The sequence below is a fragment of the Hemiscyllium ocellatum genome, chromosome 44 (assembly GCF_020745735.1).
Source record: "Hemiscyllium ocellatum isolate sHemOce1 chromosome 44, sHemOce1.pat.X.cur, whole genome shotgun sequence".
In the NCBI taxonomy this organism is placed as follows: Eukaryota; Metazoa; Chordata; class Chondrichthyes; order Orectolobiformes; family Hemiscylliidae; genus Hemiscyllium; species Hemiscyllium ocellatum.
This window is the reverse complement of record NC_083444.1, coordinates 11,520,138-11,535,105: the sequence shown is the minus strand read 5'-3', so window position 1 is coordinate 11,535,105 and position 14,968 is coordinate 11,520,138. Positions and strand designations below refer to the sequence as shown.

Sequence of the window (14,968 nt, the reverse complement as noted above, 5' to 3'; positions counted from 1 at the left end):
GGTTTAAATTCCAAGGGGAGGTTTGTCACAAACCGGAGTTCTATCCCTCTGGTTGAATGGGTTAGATCTTGAGGGGAGGGGTTTGGGTGGATACCAAGAGGAGATCAAAACGAATGAGTGTGCTTTAAGAAGAGGTCTCGCCATCGGAACAACGATGAGGGGGACTCTTCTTTATCTCTCAGAGGGCCATTCAAGTGAGGAATCCCCTTCTAGAGAAGGTCGGGGAGTTTGGCAGATCTTTGAGTGACAAGGGATTGACTTGATTGCACTCAGTGGTGGAGCAGGATGGACGGGCAGGGAACACCCTCTCAAAAAAAGGCACACAAACCAATCCAGAAGTGGGAAAGGGATTATTCATGAGAAGGAACATTTGAAAAGTGGTATGGGTTCATGAACAAATGGAGGAACTTGGATTTCTATATTCGTCCTCAGAATGCACGGTGGCTCAGTGGTTAGCACTGCTGCCTCACAGCGCCAGGGACCCGGGTTCAATTCCTGCCTCGGGCAACTGTCTGTGTGGAGTTTGCACATTCTCCCCGTGTCTGCGTGGGTTTCCTCTGGGTTCCTCCCACAGTTCAAAGATTAGATTAGATTACTTACAGTGTAGAAACAGACCCTTCGGCCCTACAAGTTCACACCGACCCGCCGAAGCGCAACCCACCCACACCCCTACATTTACCCCTTACCTAACACCTTACGGGCAATTTAACACGGCCAAGTCACCTGACCAGCACATCTTTGGACTGTAGGAGGAAACCGGAGCACCCAGAGGAAACCCACGCAGGCACAGGGAGAACGTGCAAACTCCACACAGTCAGAGGCGGGAATTGAACCCGGGTCTCTGGCACTGTGAGGCAGCAGTGCTAACCACTGTGCCACCGTGCCGCCCACAAATGTGCAGGTTAGGTGAATTGGTAAAATGCCTGTAGTGTTCGGTGCATTAGTCAGAGGGAATGTAGGGGAATGGGTCTGGGTGGGTTGCTCTACGGAGGGTTGGTGTGGACTGGTTGGGCTGAAGGGCCTGTTTCTACACTGTAGGGAATCTAATCTACGATCTCAAATTATGTTGTGGCCAATGTGAGGCACTTTCTGAGGCATAGTGGCCATGGTCGCTGTTAGGATTCACTGATCCTAGATAGAGTCATCCAGCAGGGAAACAGACCCTATGCTCCAACCAGTCCATGCCCACCATTATCCCAAACTAAACTCATCCCACTTGCCTGCGTTTGACCCATATCCCTCTAAACCTTTCCTATTGATGTACTTATCCAAATGTCTTTAAACCTTGTAACTGTACCCACATCCAACACTTCCTCAGGAGGTTCATTCCACACATAAACCACCCTCTGTGTAAAGACATTGCCCCTTATGTCATTTTTATATCTTTCCCCTCTCACCTTAAAAATATGCTCCCTAGTTTTGAACTCCGCCCCGCACCCCCCCCCCCCGAAATCCTAGGGAAAAGACCATGGCCATTCACCTTATCTATATCCTTCATGATTTTATAAACCTCTACAACGTCACCCCTCAGCCTCTGACACTTTCCAGTGAAAATTATCCCAGCCTTTCCTTACAACGCAATCCCTCCAGTCCCAGTAACATCCTGGTAAATCTTTTCTGAACCCTCTCCAGCTTTAATAGTACCCTTTCGACAGCAGGGAGACCAGAACAGGACACAGCAGTCCAAATGTGGCCTCATTCATGTCCTGTCCAACCTCAACGTGACATTCTAACCCTGATCTCAAAGATCTGAGCAAGGAAGGTAAGTGTGTTAATCTGCTTCTGAACTACATTGTCTTCATGTGATACAAGTTTCAAACAATTACAGAGTTTGGCATTTTACCACACTGGTTGCAGGAAGGAAAGGTTCTCAGATTGCAGTAATTGTGATGGGGTGAAAGAGGAATCTAGCCCTGAAAGAGACAAGAAGGAAAGGAGTGGATTGGTTAGGCCACTTTTTGGGATACTACGTTCAGCTCCGCTCTCCCTGCTACAGGAAGGATGTTGTGAAACTTGAAAGGGTTCAGAAAAGATTTACAAGGATGTTGCTGGGGTTGGAGGGTTTGAGCTACAGGGAGAGGCTGAACAGGCTGGGGCTGTTTTCCCTGCAGCGTCGAAGGCTGAGGGGTGACCTTATAGACACAGACACTTACCAAATCATGACGGGCATGGATAGGATAAATAGACAAGGGCTTTATCCCTAGGGTAGGGGAGTCCAGAACTAGAGGGCATAGGTTTAGGGTGAGAGAGGAAAGATTTAAAAGGGACCTAAGGGGCAACTTTTTCACACAGAGGATGGTAGGTGTATGGAATGAGCTGCCAGAGGAAGTAGTGAAGGCTGGTACAGTTACAGCATTTAAAAGGCATGTGGATGGGTGTATGATTAGGAAGGGTTTGGAGGGATATGGGCCAGTTGTTGGCAAGGTGGGACTAGGTGAGGTTAGGATATCTGGTCAGCACGGACGTATTAGACTGAAGGGTCTGTTTCTGTGCTATATGAGCCCGTTCAGAGATAGGGAACCGGAGAGATGGGCTGATGGGCCACTCTGTGCGGTTGCCTGACTTTGTTCTGGCTGGGTCTCCAGGTGAATGGGGAGAGACGGGTGGGATCCTCAATGTTTTTTTGAAGAGACCGCTGAGTCACTCCTCCACATCTTGTCTCCCATTCAGGTCCACCTTGGGACAGGAGATCCTTTCACACCCGGCTTCCCTTCCTTCAACCACACACAGTTCCCACCCATCAACTCATCGGCCCTTCCCGGAATTGTCGCACAGCCCATCAGTGCCAATGCCGCCATTCAACTCATGAGGTAAGCACAGAGTCCAGCATACACATACACACACACACACACACACACAGACACACACACACAGACACTCACACACACACTCACACACAGACACACACACTCAGACACAGACACACACACACATAGACATAGACACACACACAGACATTCACACACACAAGACACACACACGCACAGACACACACAGACATTCACACACGCACACAGACACACACACACACACACACAGACACACACACACAGATACATACACAGACATTCACACACACAGACACTCACACACACACAGACACACACACACAACAGATACATACACAGACATTCACACACACACAGACACTCATACACACCGACATTCACACACACAGACACACACACACAGATATACACACACACACATTCACACACACAGACACACACACACAGATACATACACAGACATTCACAGACACTCACACACACAGACACACCCACAGATACATACACAGACATTCACACACACACAGACATTCACACACACACAGACACACCCACAGACACTCACACAGATACACATACAGACAAAACACAGACACACATACAACACAGACACACATACAGGCACACACACACATACACACACACACAGACACTCAAACACAGACACGGACAAACACACGGAGACATTCACACACACAGACACACACGCACACAGACATTCACACACACACACAGAGATACATACACAGGAACTCACACACACAGACACACACACAGACTCACACACACACACACACACACACAGACACTCTCTCTCACACACACAAACACACACAGACACAGACAGGCACTCACACAGTCACACACACAGAGACACACACACACACAGACAAACTCACAGACACTCACACACAAAGACACACACTCACACACAGACACACACACAGATACACATGCATAGACACACACAGACACACACACAGGCACTCACACACACAGACACACATAGATATTCACACACACACAGACACATACACTCACAGATGCACACATAGACACAGACACACAGACACTCACAGGCACACACACAGACAAACACACACAGACACTTTCTCTCACACACACACAGACACACACACACACAAACACTCACACACACAAACACACACACACAGACAGACAGACATACACAGGCACTCACACAGTCACACACATACTGACACACACACAAACACACTCACAGACACAGACACAAAGACACACACACACTCACACACAGACACAGACACTCACACAAAGACACACTCACACACAGACATACAGACACACACAGATACACATGCATAGACACACACACACAGGCACTCACACACACAGACACACATAGATACTAACACACACAGACACATACACTCACAGACACACTTAGTCACGCACACATAGACACAGACACACAGACACTGACACAGACACACTCACACACAAACACTCTTTCACACACACACATACACAGGCACTCACACACAGACATTCACACACACACATACAAAGACACACACACACAGACAAACACACACACAGACACACACACACAAAGACACACACTCAGACACACACAGACACACACACACAGACACAGATACATACACACACAGACACACGCAGACACTCACACACAGACACTAACACACACACTCACATAGACATTCACACACACACACAGACACTCACACACACAGACACGCACATACAGACACTCGCACACATAGATGCACACACACAGAAACACACACACTCAAACACACAGACACATACAGACACACACAGACACACACAGACACTCACACACACACACACAGACATTCACACACAGACACAGACACACACACAAACACTCACACAACCGCAAACACAGACACACACACACAGACACTCACACACAGACACACACGCAGACACACACAGGCACTCACACACACGGACCCACACACAGACACACATACACACAGACACTCACAAAGACACACACACAGATACACACACACAGGCACTCACACACACGCAGACACACACATACAGACGCATGCACACATAGACACACGCACACACACACAGACACTCACATACAGACACACACACACTCATACACACACTCTCACACTCTTACACACACACACACACTCACAGAGACAGACAGACACACACACACACACACACAGACACACACTCACAGACAGACAGACACACACACACACACGAGGGGAGGGGTGGTAGTGTGTGTCAGTTTTTAACGGGGGATAGAAGGAGGGGTTTGTGGTGTCACTCCTGGCCAGGATCCATCAGAGGATTTGCCATAGCACCTGGATACATGCAGAAACGTGCACAAAACTCAGAGAGAGAGTGAGTGCCCCCTTTCAGAAATTGCGTGTGGAAACTCTGAGCATTATCTCAGTCTTGTTTACTGAGGTGCTGTCTAATTTCATAGGAAGGGTTTGGAGGGATATGGGCCAAGTGCTGGCAGGTGGGACTGGATTAGGTTGGGATATCTGGTTGGCGTGGACGGGTTGGACCGAAGGGTCTGTTTCCGTGCTGTAAGACCCTGTGACGATACGTACACTGGCCAGTTGAAGGGGTAATTACGGACAATCCCAAAAGATAGTGTCCAGTGGCCTCCAGTGGAACAGCCAATGAAGGTCCAGTTCTCACAGCATGCTCTTTTCTCTGGGATTTGCAGCAAGTTAAAGGGTCCTGCGGCACCCCCACTCTGGAAGGGCAGACTCCCTGGCCTCTCCTACAAGCTGGGCCCTGACTTGGAGAATCCTGGAGATCAGCTCCAGCTCAGCATCACCAGTCGCATGGTTCCCACGATGATCAACAACATCTTTGGCTCCATCGATGGCTTCTCGGAACCCGGTGAGGATGGCGCTGTGTTCTCGTGACTAACCAGAGGAGTAGGCTGTGGGAGGGACTGAGCAAGGGGTATCCAGCCCCATGCTTCCTGTCCCTTACCCACCCAGCGAAATCCCACCCAACCCACACCCCATCTCCTAACTCTTACCCTGTCCTGTTCACAACCCTGTGCTGCATTTACCCTGAGCCCAGCAAAACCCCCAAGTGTTCGATTCTCGCCTTCTGTATCTAACCCTGTGCTGTCCCTGTCCTGGGAGTGTTTGATGGGGGACAGTGTAGAGGAAGCTTTACTCTGTATCTAACCCTGTGGCTGTCCCTGTCCTGGGAGTGATTGATGGGAGGCACAGTGTACAGGGAGCTTTACTCTGTATCTAACCCTGTGCTGTCCCTGTCCTGGGAGTGTTTGATGGGGGACAGTGTAGAGGGAGCTTTACTCTGTATCTAACCCTGTGCTGTCCCTGTCCTGGGAGTGTTTGATGGGGGTATAGTGTAGAGGGATTTTTACTCTGTATCTAACCCCGTGGGGTCCCTGTCCTGGGAGTGTTTGATGGGGGACAGTGTAGAGGGATTCCTGAAGAAGGGTTCATGTCCGAAACGTCGATTCTCCTGCTCCTTGGATGCTGCCTGACCTGCTGCGCTTTTCCAGCAACACATTTTCAGCTCTGATCTCCAGTATCTGCAGTCCTCACTTTCCACAGTGTAGAGGGAGCTTTACTCTGTGTCTAACCCCAGGATGTCCTTGTCCTGGGAGTGTTTGATGGGGACAGTGTAGAGGAAGCTTTACTCTGTGTCTAACCCCAGGCTGTCCCAGTCCTGGCAGTGTTTGATGGGGGACAGTGTAGAGGGAGCTTTACTCTGTATCTAACCCCGTGGGGTCCCTGTCCTGGGACTGTTTGATGGGAGACAGTGTAGAGGAGGCTTTACTCTGTATCTAACCCTGTGCTGTCCCAGTCCTGGGGAGTGTTTGATGGGGGGACAGTGTAGAGGGAGCTTTACTCTGTATCTAACCCTGTGCTGTCCCTGTCCCTGGGAGTGTTTGATGGGGACAATGTAGAGGGAGCTTTACTCTGTATCTAACCCCGTGTTGTCCCTGTCCGTGGGAGTGTTTGATGGGGACAGTGTAGAGGGTATTGACAGTGTATTGATGCAGGCTGTCATGGTGTGTGCGTGTGTGTCAGTGAATGTGTGTATTTGCGTGTGAGTGAATGCGTGTGTGAATGTGTATGTGTATTTGTGTTTGTGAAGGTCGGTGTGTGTGTGTTTATGTGAGTGTGTGTGTGAGTTTCTCTGTGTGTGTTTATGTGTGAGTGTGAGTGTGTGTGTGTGTGAAATCCCGGTGGCTGAACTGGAGCTGTGAAAGTGACTGTGGAAGCACCCTTGCCTTCTGAGTGATTGATGCCAGAACACTGTGTGACTTCAAGAAAGAGTTGGATTTGGGACTGTAGGGTTTGGGTAGGTCAGAGGGACAGGGGACAGTCGGTTATCAGGCATGATCAGTGGTGGAGGCTCCAACGGCCAATTGGCTGACACTGCCTACCTTTGTGTGAGATGGGGAGCAGCCTCTCTCTCTCTGTCTCTCTCTCTCTCCGGGCTCTCTCTGTATCTGTGTCTCTGTCTCTCTCTCTCTCTGTCTCTCTCTCTCTGGGCTTTCTCTCTCTCTCTCTCTGTCTCTCTCACGCTCTCTGTCTCTCTCTCTCCGTCTCTCTCTCTCTCTGTCTCTCTCTCTCTGGACTCTCTCTGTGTCTGTCTCTCTCTCTGTCTCTCTCTCTCTGGACTCTCTCTGTGTCTGTCTCTCTGTCTGTCTCTCTCTCTCTGTCTGTCTCTCTCTCTCTCTCTCTGTCTCTCTCTCTCTCTCTGGGCTCCCTAACACTCACTGCTTTCTCTTCCCTTTTACAGATCGCTACATCATCTTCGGGGCACAGCGAGATTCCTGGGGGAAAGGGGCTGCAAAGTCCGGGGTGGGCACTGCCATTCTCCTCGAATTGGCCCAGACCTTTTCCCAAATGGTGGCAAACGGTAAGAACCAGCCCCTTTCCCCCGGCTTGGAAACGGCCATTCAGCCCTCTGGCCCCGTGCTACCACTGGTCCTTCCTTCTAGCCGTAGGCCACATCTACACATCTCTCTCTGTTCCATCCTCCTGCTCCTGTTTATCTTGCCCTGACCGTGCAGAGATGTTTTCGACCCAGTTTATGTCCCTCAGGTCGCCCATCCGCTAATCCTCACCAGCGGCTGGTCGCCCACGGGGGTCTTCACACCCAGCTCTGACTGATGCTGGATCACTCTGTACCCAGACAAAGCTGGGTCACTTGGTGGGGTGGAGTGGGGTGGGGGGTGTCGGGGTGAACTATGGGACCTGACTCCCACCACCCTATCTCCAAACCCGGGCGCAGTGCCGCTTCCACTGTCCTGACGTGACAGAGAGCGGGTGAGCCCCGGGTGTTGACCCATGACCTTTGTGCCTCTGGTGTTTCCCTCAGACCTCAGGACCCCCCCACAGTGTCTATACTCCTCCACGTATGGCCGCGTGACCTCTGATGACCATCACCTTGAACTTGTGACCCCTAATAATTGGGTCCCCGACTCTGGGAAAAAGCCTCTTGCTATCCAGCCTGTCTATACCTCTCATGATTTTGTCAACCTCAGTCAGGTCCCCCCCTCAGCCTCCATCTTTCTAATGAAAATAATCCTAATCTACTCAACTCCTCTTCATAGCTAGCACCCTCCAACCAGGCAACATCCTGGTGAACCTCCTCTGCACCCTCTCCAAAGTGTCCACATCCTTTTGGTAATGTGGTGACCAGAACGGTATCAGGATTCCAAATGTGGCCGAACCAATGTCCTGTACAACTGTGAAATGACATACCAATGATTTGGAGACGCTGGTGTTGGACTGGGGTGTACAAGGTTAAAAAATCACACAACACCAGGTTATATTTGGAAGAACTAGTTTTGGAGCGCCACTCCTTCATCAGATGGTTGTGATGACAGCTTCCTGATGAAGGAGTGGTGCTCTGAAAGCTAGTGTGCTTCCAAATAAACCAGTTGGATTATAACCTGGTGTTGTGTGATTTACGACATACCGGTCTCTTGCATTCAATACCCTGTCCGATGAAGGAAAGCATGCTGTATCCATTCTTGACCACTCTATTGACCTGCGTTGCCATCTTCAGGGAACAATGTACCTGAACACCCAGATCCCGCTGTACATCAATTTTCCCTAGGGCTTTATAACTTACTTTCTGAAGTAACCTTGTGACCCTCTGCCAGGACTATCTCGGTGTCAGACCTGCTCCTGAGAAAGGGGTCCCTTCACTGTGTTCAAGGATTATCAGCACGGGTTATTGTGGTCGGACGGTCTTGCTAAACCATTCCCATCGAAAAGACGTCTGGGTGACAGCAGCTTGCCCTATAATCATAGGTGGTCACATCTCACTGAGGGGGGTGGGTGGGAGCTTTGCAAATGGGTATGAGTGATTGCCAGCTTTTCTGGATTGGTCCGGAGCATCCTTATGCCCAGAGGTGAAGGAATAATCATGCCTTCAGAACCAGCAACTCCCAGCATGAACGCTGTGGAACAAATACTTTCCCAACTTCCACTGATCAGGACCAATTGCAAGAATGCCAAATTTCAGGCACTTGCACAGCAATTTATACCTCAGGGGAAAAGGGTGCTGATTGGTTGGCCAGTTGACTCTGATTAGCTGAGAAATTGCAGCATTGATCCTGATTGGCTGAGGCATTGCCAAGTTGATTACCAAGGGAGGCAGGCCAGGTTGACGTTGAGGATATTTACCTTCCCGCTGCGCTGACCCCAGCCGACACTAACTGTGGCCTCCTCCATTAGGGTTCAGGCCGCGGAGGAGCTTGCTCTTTGCCAGCTGGGACGCAGGTGAATTCGGCAGCGTCGGCGCCACCGAGTGGCTGGAGGTAGGGCATGGGGCAAAGGGGACTAGTCAGGGGAGGAGAGGGAAGGGGTCATGGTCAGGAGAAGGGAGGGGTCATGGTGAGGAGAGGGGAGGGTCATGGTGAGGAGAGGGGAGGGTCATGGTCAGGAGAGGGGAGGGGTCGTGGTGAGGAGAGGGGAGGGGTCGTGGTGAGGAGAGGGGAGGGGTCACGGTGAGGAGAGGGGAGGGGTCGGGGAGGAGAGGGGAGGTGTTGCAGTGAGGGGAGGAGAGGGGCCACTGGAAGGAGAGCGGAGGGTCATGGTGAAGAGGGGGAAGGGTCACTGGGAGAAGGGGAGGGTTCATGGTGTGGAGAGGGTAGGGGTCACTGGGAGGAGATGGGAGGGGCCAGGGGAGGAGAGGGGAGGGTCACTGGGGAGATGATTGAGGTCAAGGAATGCGTTACAGGGGTGGGATAACAGGAATGAGAGTGGTCATGGGGAGGAGAGAGTGAGGGGATACATGAGAGTGGTCATGGGGGAGGAGAGAGTGAGGGGGTACAGGAGAGTGGCCATGAGGAGAGAGAGTGAGGGGGTACAGGAGAGTGGTCATGGGGAGGAGAGAGTGAGGGGGTACAGGAGAGTGGTCATGGGGGAGGAGAGAGTGAGGGTGTACAGGAGAGTGGTCATGGGGAGGAGAAGGGAGGGGGAACAGGAGAGTGGTCATGAGGAGAGAGAGAGAGGGGGAACAGGAGAGTGGTCATGAGGAGAGAGAGAGAGGGGGTACAGGAGAGTGGTCATGGGGAGGAGAAGGGAGGGGGAACAGGAGAGTGGCCATGGGGGAGGAGAGAGTGAGGGTGTACAGGAGAGTGGTCATGGGGAGGAGAAGGGAGGGGGAACAGGAGAGTGGTCATGAGGAGAGAGAGAGAGGGGGAACAGGAGAGTGGTCATGAGGAGAGAGAGAGAGGGGGTACAGGAGAGTGGTCATGGGGGAGGAGAGAGTGAGGGGGTACAGGAGAGTGGTCATGGGGGAGGAGAGAGTGAGGGGGTACAGGAGAGTGGTCATGGGGGAGGAGAGAGTGAGGGGGTACAGGAGAGTGGTCATGGGGGAGGAGAGAGTGAGGGGGTACAGGAGAGTGGTCATGGGGGAGGAGAGAGTGAGGGGGAACAGGAGAGTGGTCATGGGGGAGGAGAAGGGAGGGGGTACAGGAGAGTGGTCATGGGGGAGGAGAGAATGAGGGGGTACAGGAGAGTGGCCATGGGGGAGGAGAGAGTGAGGGGGTACAGGAGAGTGGTCATGGGGGAGGAGAGAGTGAGGGGGTACAGGAGAGTGGCCATGGGGGAGGAGAGAGTGAGGGGGTACAGGAGAGTGGTCATGGGGGAGGAGAGAGTGAGGGGGTACAGGAGAGTGGTCATGGGGGAGGAGAGAGTGAGGGGGTACAGGAGAGTGGTCATGGGGAAGGAGAGAGTGAGGGGGTACAGGAGAGTGGTCATGGGGAAGGAGAGAGTGAGGGGGTACAGGAGAGTGGTCATGGGGGAGGAGAGAGTGAGGGGGTACAGGAGAGTGGTCATGGGGGAGGAGAGAGTGAGGGGGTACAGGAGAGTGGTCATGGGGGAGGAGAGAGTGAGGGGGTACAGGAGAGTGGTCATGGGGGAGGAGAGAGTGAGGGGGTACAGGAGAGTGGTCATGGGGGAGGAGAGAGTGAGGGGGTACAGGAGAGTGGTCATGGGGGAGGAGAGAGTGAGGGGGTACAGGAGAGTGGTCATGGGGAAGGAGAGAGTGAGGGGGTACAGGAGAGTGGTCATGGGGAAGGAGAGAGTGAGGGGGTACAGGAGAGTGGTCATGGGGGAGGAGAGAGTGAGGGGGTACAGGAGAGTGGTCATGGGGGAGGAGAGAGTGAGGGGGTACAGGAGAGTGGTCATGGGGGAGGAGAGAGTGAGGGGGTACAGGAGAGTGGTCATGGGGGAGGAGAGAGTGAGGGGGTACAGGAGAGTGGTCATGGGGGAGGAGAGAGTGAGGGGGTACAGGAGAGTGGTCATGGGGGAGGAGAGAGTGAGGGGGTACAGGAGAGTGGTCATGGGGGAGGAGAAGGGAGGGCTGGAAAGGGGTTGAGGACCAGAGGGAGGGGGGGAAGGGCTGGGGAAGAGGGGTAGGGGCCAGTCCCTGGTGTTGTGGGGGGCTGGATAGGGGGAGGGAAAAAGGAGCAAGTGGAACCAAGAGAGAGGGTATTGCCAGGAGGGGAGTGGGATGCTGATGTCATGGAAGGGGGAGAGGTCACTGGAGCGAGGGTGGTGAGGAGGGGCGGGTTTGGAGGGGGTGCAGTGAGAAGTGGAAGGATAGATGAACGGTTGGAAAAGGGAAGGATGATGGGAGGGGTGACAGAACAGGGAGAATGGGACAGATGAAAGGTCAAGGAGACAGAGTGAGATAGGGACTGGAGTAGAGAGATGCGGAGGGGATAATCCAGGCCTGGAGCAATAACCCTTTAAGGTATGTTTCAGGAGCTAATGGCTTCTGTAAGCCCTCTAGGATCTTAAAGCGTCTGAGTAAATCCTCTGTGAATCTGCCTGCAGGGTTACCTGACTATGATGCACCTCAAGGCAGCAGCTTACTTCAGCCTCGATAAAGCTGTCCTGGGTAAGAATCTTCCTTCCCTTCCATCCGAGAATATCCTGAGCAACCCAGTCGCTAATCCCTGAATCCAAGGGTCTCTTTCTTGGCCATTTCCCCATCAGCCTGACCTGTTCCCTACCACTCGGTCACTTTTCTGAACTTACACGGTGGATGTGACATCGTAACATCAAAGTGCTGAATCCACAGCCCAGAGACGCTGACTGTCATTCTCACATTGAGCCCTTCGGCCTGTTTAGAAATCTAGGCTGTTTGGCTCTCTCCACCCCATGGCCCAAGTGTCCACAAGGCTTCCCTGGACTAGGCCCAGAGCCTGCTGGGAATTGGCCAAATATTGAGCCTTGGAAACAGGATTCCTCCCTATAAAGCCTCCATTTTCAGTGACATTCCCAGAGGTAACTGGCCCCTCAATTGCCCCACCCCCAAAGGCCCCTCAGAATCCTGGATCACCCCAGGGCATCAGCCGTATAAGGTAATGAACCACAAAAGTGCAGGACTGTTCCCTCTCTAGCAGCTAATATCTCAACTGGGTGATCAGGCTTTGCGGCCTGCTGTTCTCCCACCTCAGTCTGAAGATGGCTCTTTGAGCTAGGCTTCAAGCCTGTTGCTTCTGTTCAAGTCATCAGGCTTTGCGGCCTACTGTTCTCCCACCTCAGTCTGAAGACAGCTCTTTGAGCTAGGCCTCAGGCCTGTTGCAGCTGTTCAGGTCCGTCCTGCGTTGTCTGACCCAGCTTCAGGCCTCAGCAGAATAGGGCTATGTGGGAGCGTACTCAGCTGAGAGCCCAGTAAATCTGAGAAACTGTGACTGCAGGCATCAGAAGACCTCAGAACTACCTGAAGCCTAACTACTGTAAGTTCAGACTCCATGTCTTTGTCACACTGTATAGTTCCCCAGAAGCATTTTGTTCTTTTTTTTAACAGAAACAATTTTCTATTTAATTCGAGTCAACCAGCGTGTAGTGCCTGCACTAATATTTATTCCTTCTCCAGGGAAAGGCAAACTACACACTGAGTCTAGTCCGCTCCTCCACAATTTGATAAAGGCGACGATTAAGCAGGTTGGTTGTACGAACCCCAGCTGCTGCTGGTTTGTTATACCCTTCTCCCCACATCCCACTGCCACGGCCCGTCCCCATTCCCCACCTCACCCCCTTTCCCAAGCCTTTGGCACGCGGTGTCTGACGGATATTGACGACTAGGGCCAATGTCTCTAACCCGGTGTGTCCTCTGTTATGGCAGATCAGCGACTCTTTGCAAGACAATTGGCGGTACTACAAACAGATCGTGAGTCGGCCTCTGGAACTCACCGAAATGTAGGTAAAAACTGGGCGGGGGAGGGGAATGTGGTTGCCACAGGGGGAAGGAGTTTAGGGGATGTTACGGGGGAAGGGGCATATCCCGTGTCTATTGAGGGCTGAGATAGATTTCCAAATGGTTGGGGAAACAATGGTGAAAGGGTAGGTATCGAAGGGGTGGAGCAGAGTCGAGGGGTGGAATGGCCTCCTCCTGTTCCTATTTCTTATAGTCTATATCCCAGCAGTGAAATCTCATACTCCAAAACGAAAGGGGCGACACGGTGGCTCAGTGGTTAGCGCTGCTGCCTCACAGCACCAGGGACCCGGGTTCGATTCCAGCCTCGGGCGACTGTCCTTGTGGAGTTTCCCCGTGTCTGCATGGGTTTCCTCCCACAGTCCAAAGATGTGTAGGTCAGGTGGATTGGCCATGCTAAATTGCCGGTAGTGTTGAGTACGTTAGTCAGAGGGAAATGGGTCTGGGTGGGTTAGTCTTTGGAGGGTTGGTGTGGACTTGTTGGGCTGAAGGGCCTGTTTCCACACGGTAGGGAATCTGATGTGGCTGGACTGTTGTAGGCAAGAGCGGGTGTGAGGTTGGGTTCGTGTCATGGGACCCTGTTTTTATGCTCTGCAGAAAAAGATCTGGTTTAATTTGACCGTTGGGTGTTAGGAGTGAAGCCTTATCGTTGGAGACTGAGGCTGGACTGACGTCGATCTGCTACCCTGAGCATCTCGTGGGTGGTGTCTGTGCTCACAGAGTGGTCACACTCCATCCTGAACCTCAGTGCCTGGGAAACGATTCCTGGTCCATTGTCCAGCACTGACTCCAGGCCCAGTCCTGAGAAGGAGGTTTGGCAGCACGAATTCCCAACCACCCATCCCCGGTGTCTGTCGGTTAGACATCGCATCACCTCGACCAGACCCAGAGGATACCGAGCTGGGCAGCTCCTGGGTCTTTTTCAGGGAGTGAGCTCCGTCAGTATGATCTGATGAACGTGTCCCATTTATATATAAACCCAATCATCACCGGATCACCCTGTGAGGGCCTGGCTATTGAGCATGACTATCCAGCGAGCCACCATCCAAGGTCGTGTTTGGGACATTTCAGTGCAATCTGCCCAGGTCAGGGGATGGATAGGTAGGCTCTGCAGCCAGACTGGGGGGCAATGGTTCCACTGTGCCCAGGTCAGGGATGAGAGAGCACATGTCCCGGTTAGGGTTAACGGCTCACTGTGTCCAGGTCATAGGGGTTAAGGGGGTGCTAAGTCCAGGTTAGGGTTAAGGGGCACTGTGTTCAGGTTGGGGTCAGGGGGCACTGTGTCCAGGTTAAGGGGCACTGTGTCCAGGTTGGGGTCAGGGGGCACTGTGTCCAGATTGGGGTCAGGGGGTACTGTGTCCAGGTTAAGATTGAGGGGCACTGTGTCCAGGTTGGGGTCGGGGGTACTGTTTCCGGGTTGGGATCAG

The 14,968-nt window shown here is 52.4% G+C and overlaps 1 protein-coding gene across 2 annotated transcripts in view; it reads left to right on the top strand.

Annotated features, from left to right (window-relative positions):
• Positions 1-14,968, top strand: part of tfr2 (transferrin receptor 2) — a 55,654-nt gene that overhangs the window by 26,895 nt on the left and 13,791 nt on the right. For both annotated transcript variants that reach the window (XM_060854778.1, XM_060854779.1), the window contains exons 9-15: positions 2,671-2,810; positions 5,524-5,702; positions 7,596-7,715; positions 9,545-9,627; positions 12,155-12,218; positions 13,203-13,270; positions 13,452-13,525. In XM_060854778.1, the coding sequence (XP_060710761.1) occupies positions 2,671-2,810; positions 5,524-5,702; positions 7,596-7,715; positions 9,545-9,627; positions 12,155-12,218; positions 13,203-13,270; positions 13,452-13,525 (728 nt within the window). The remainder of the gene's footprint in view (positions 1-2,670; positions 2,811-5,523; positions 5,703-7,595; positions 7,716-9,544; positions 9,628-12,154; positions 12,219-13,202; positions 13,271-13,451; positions 13,526-14,968) is intronic.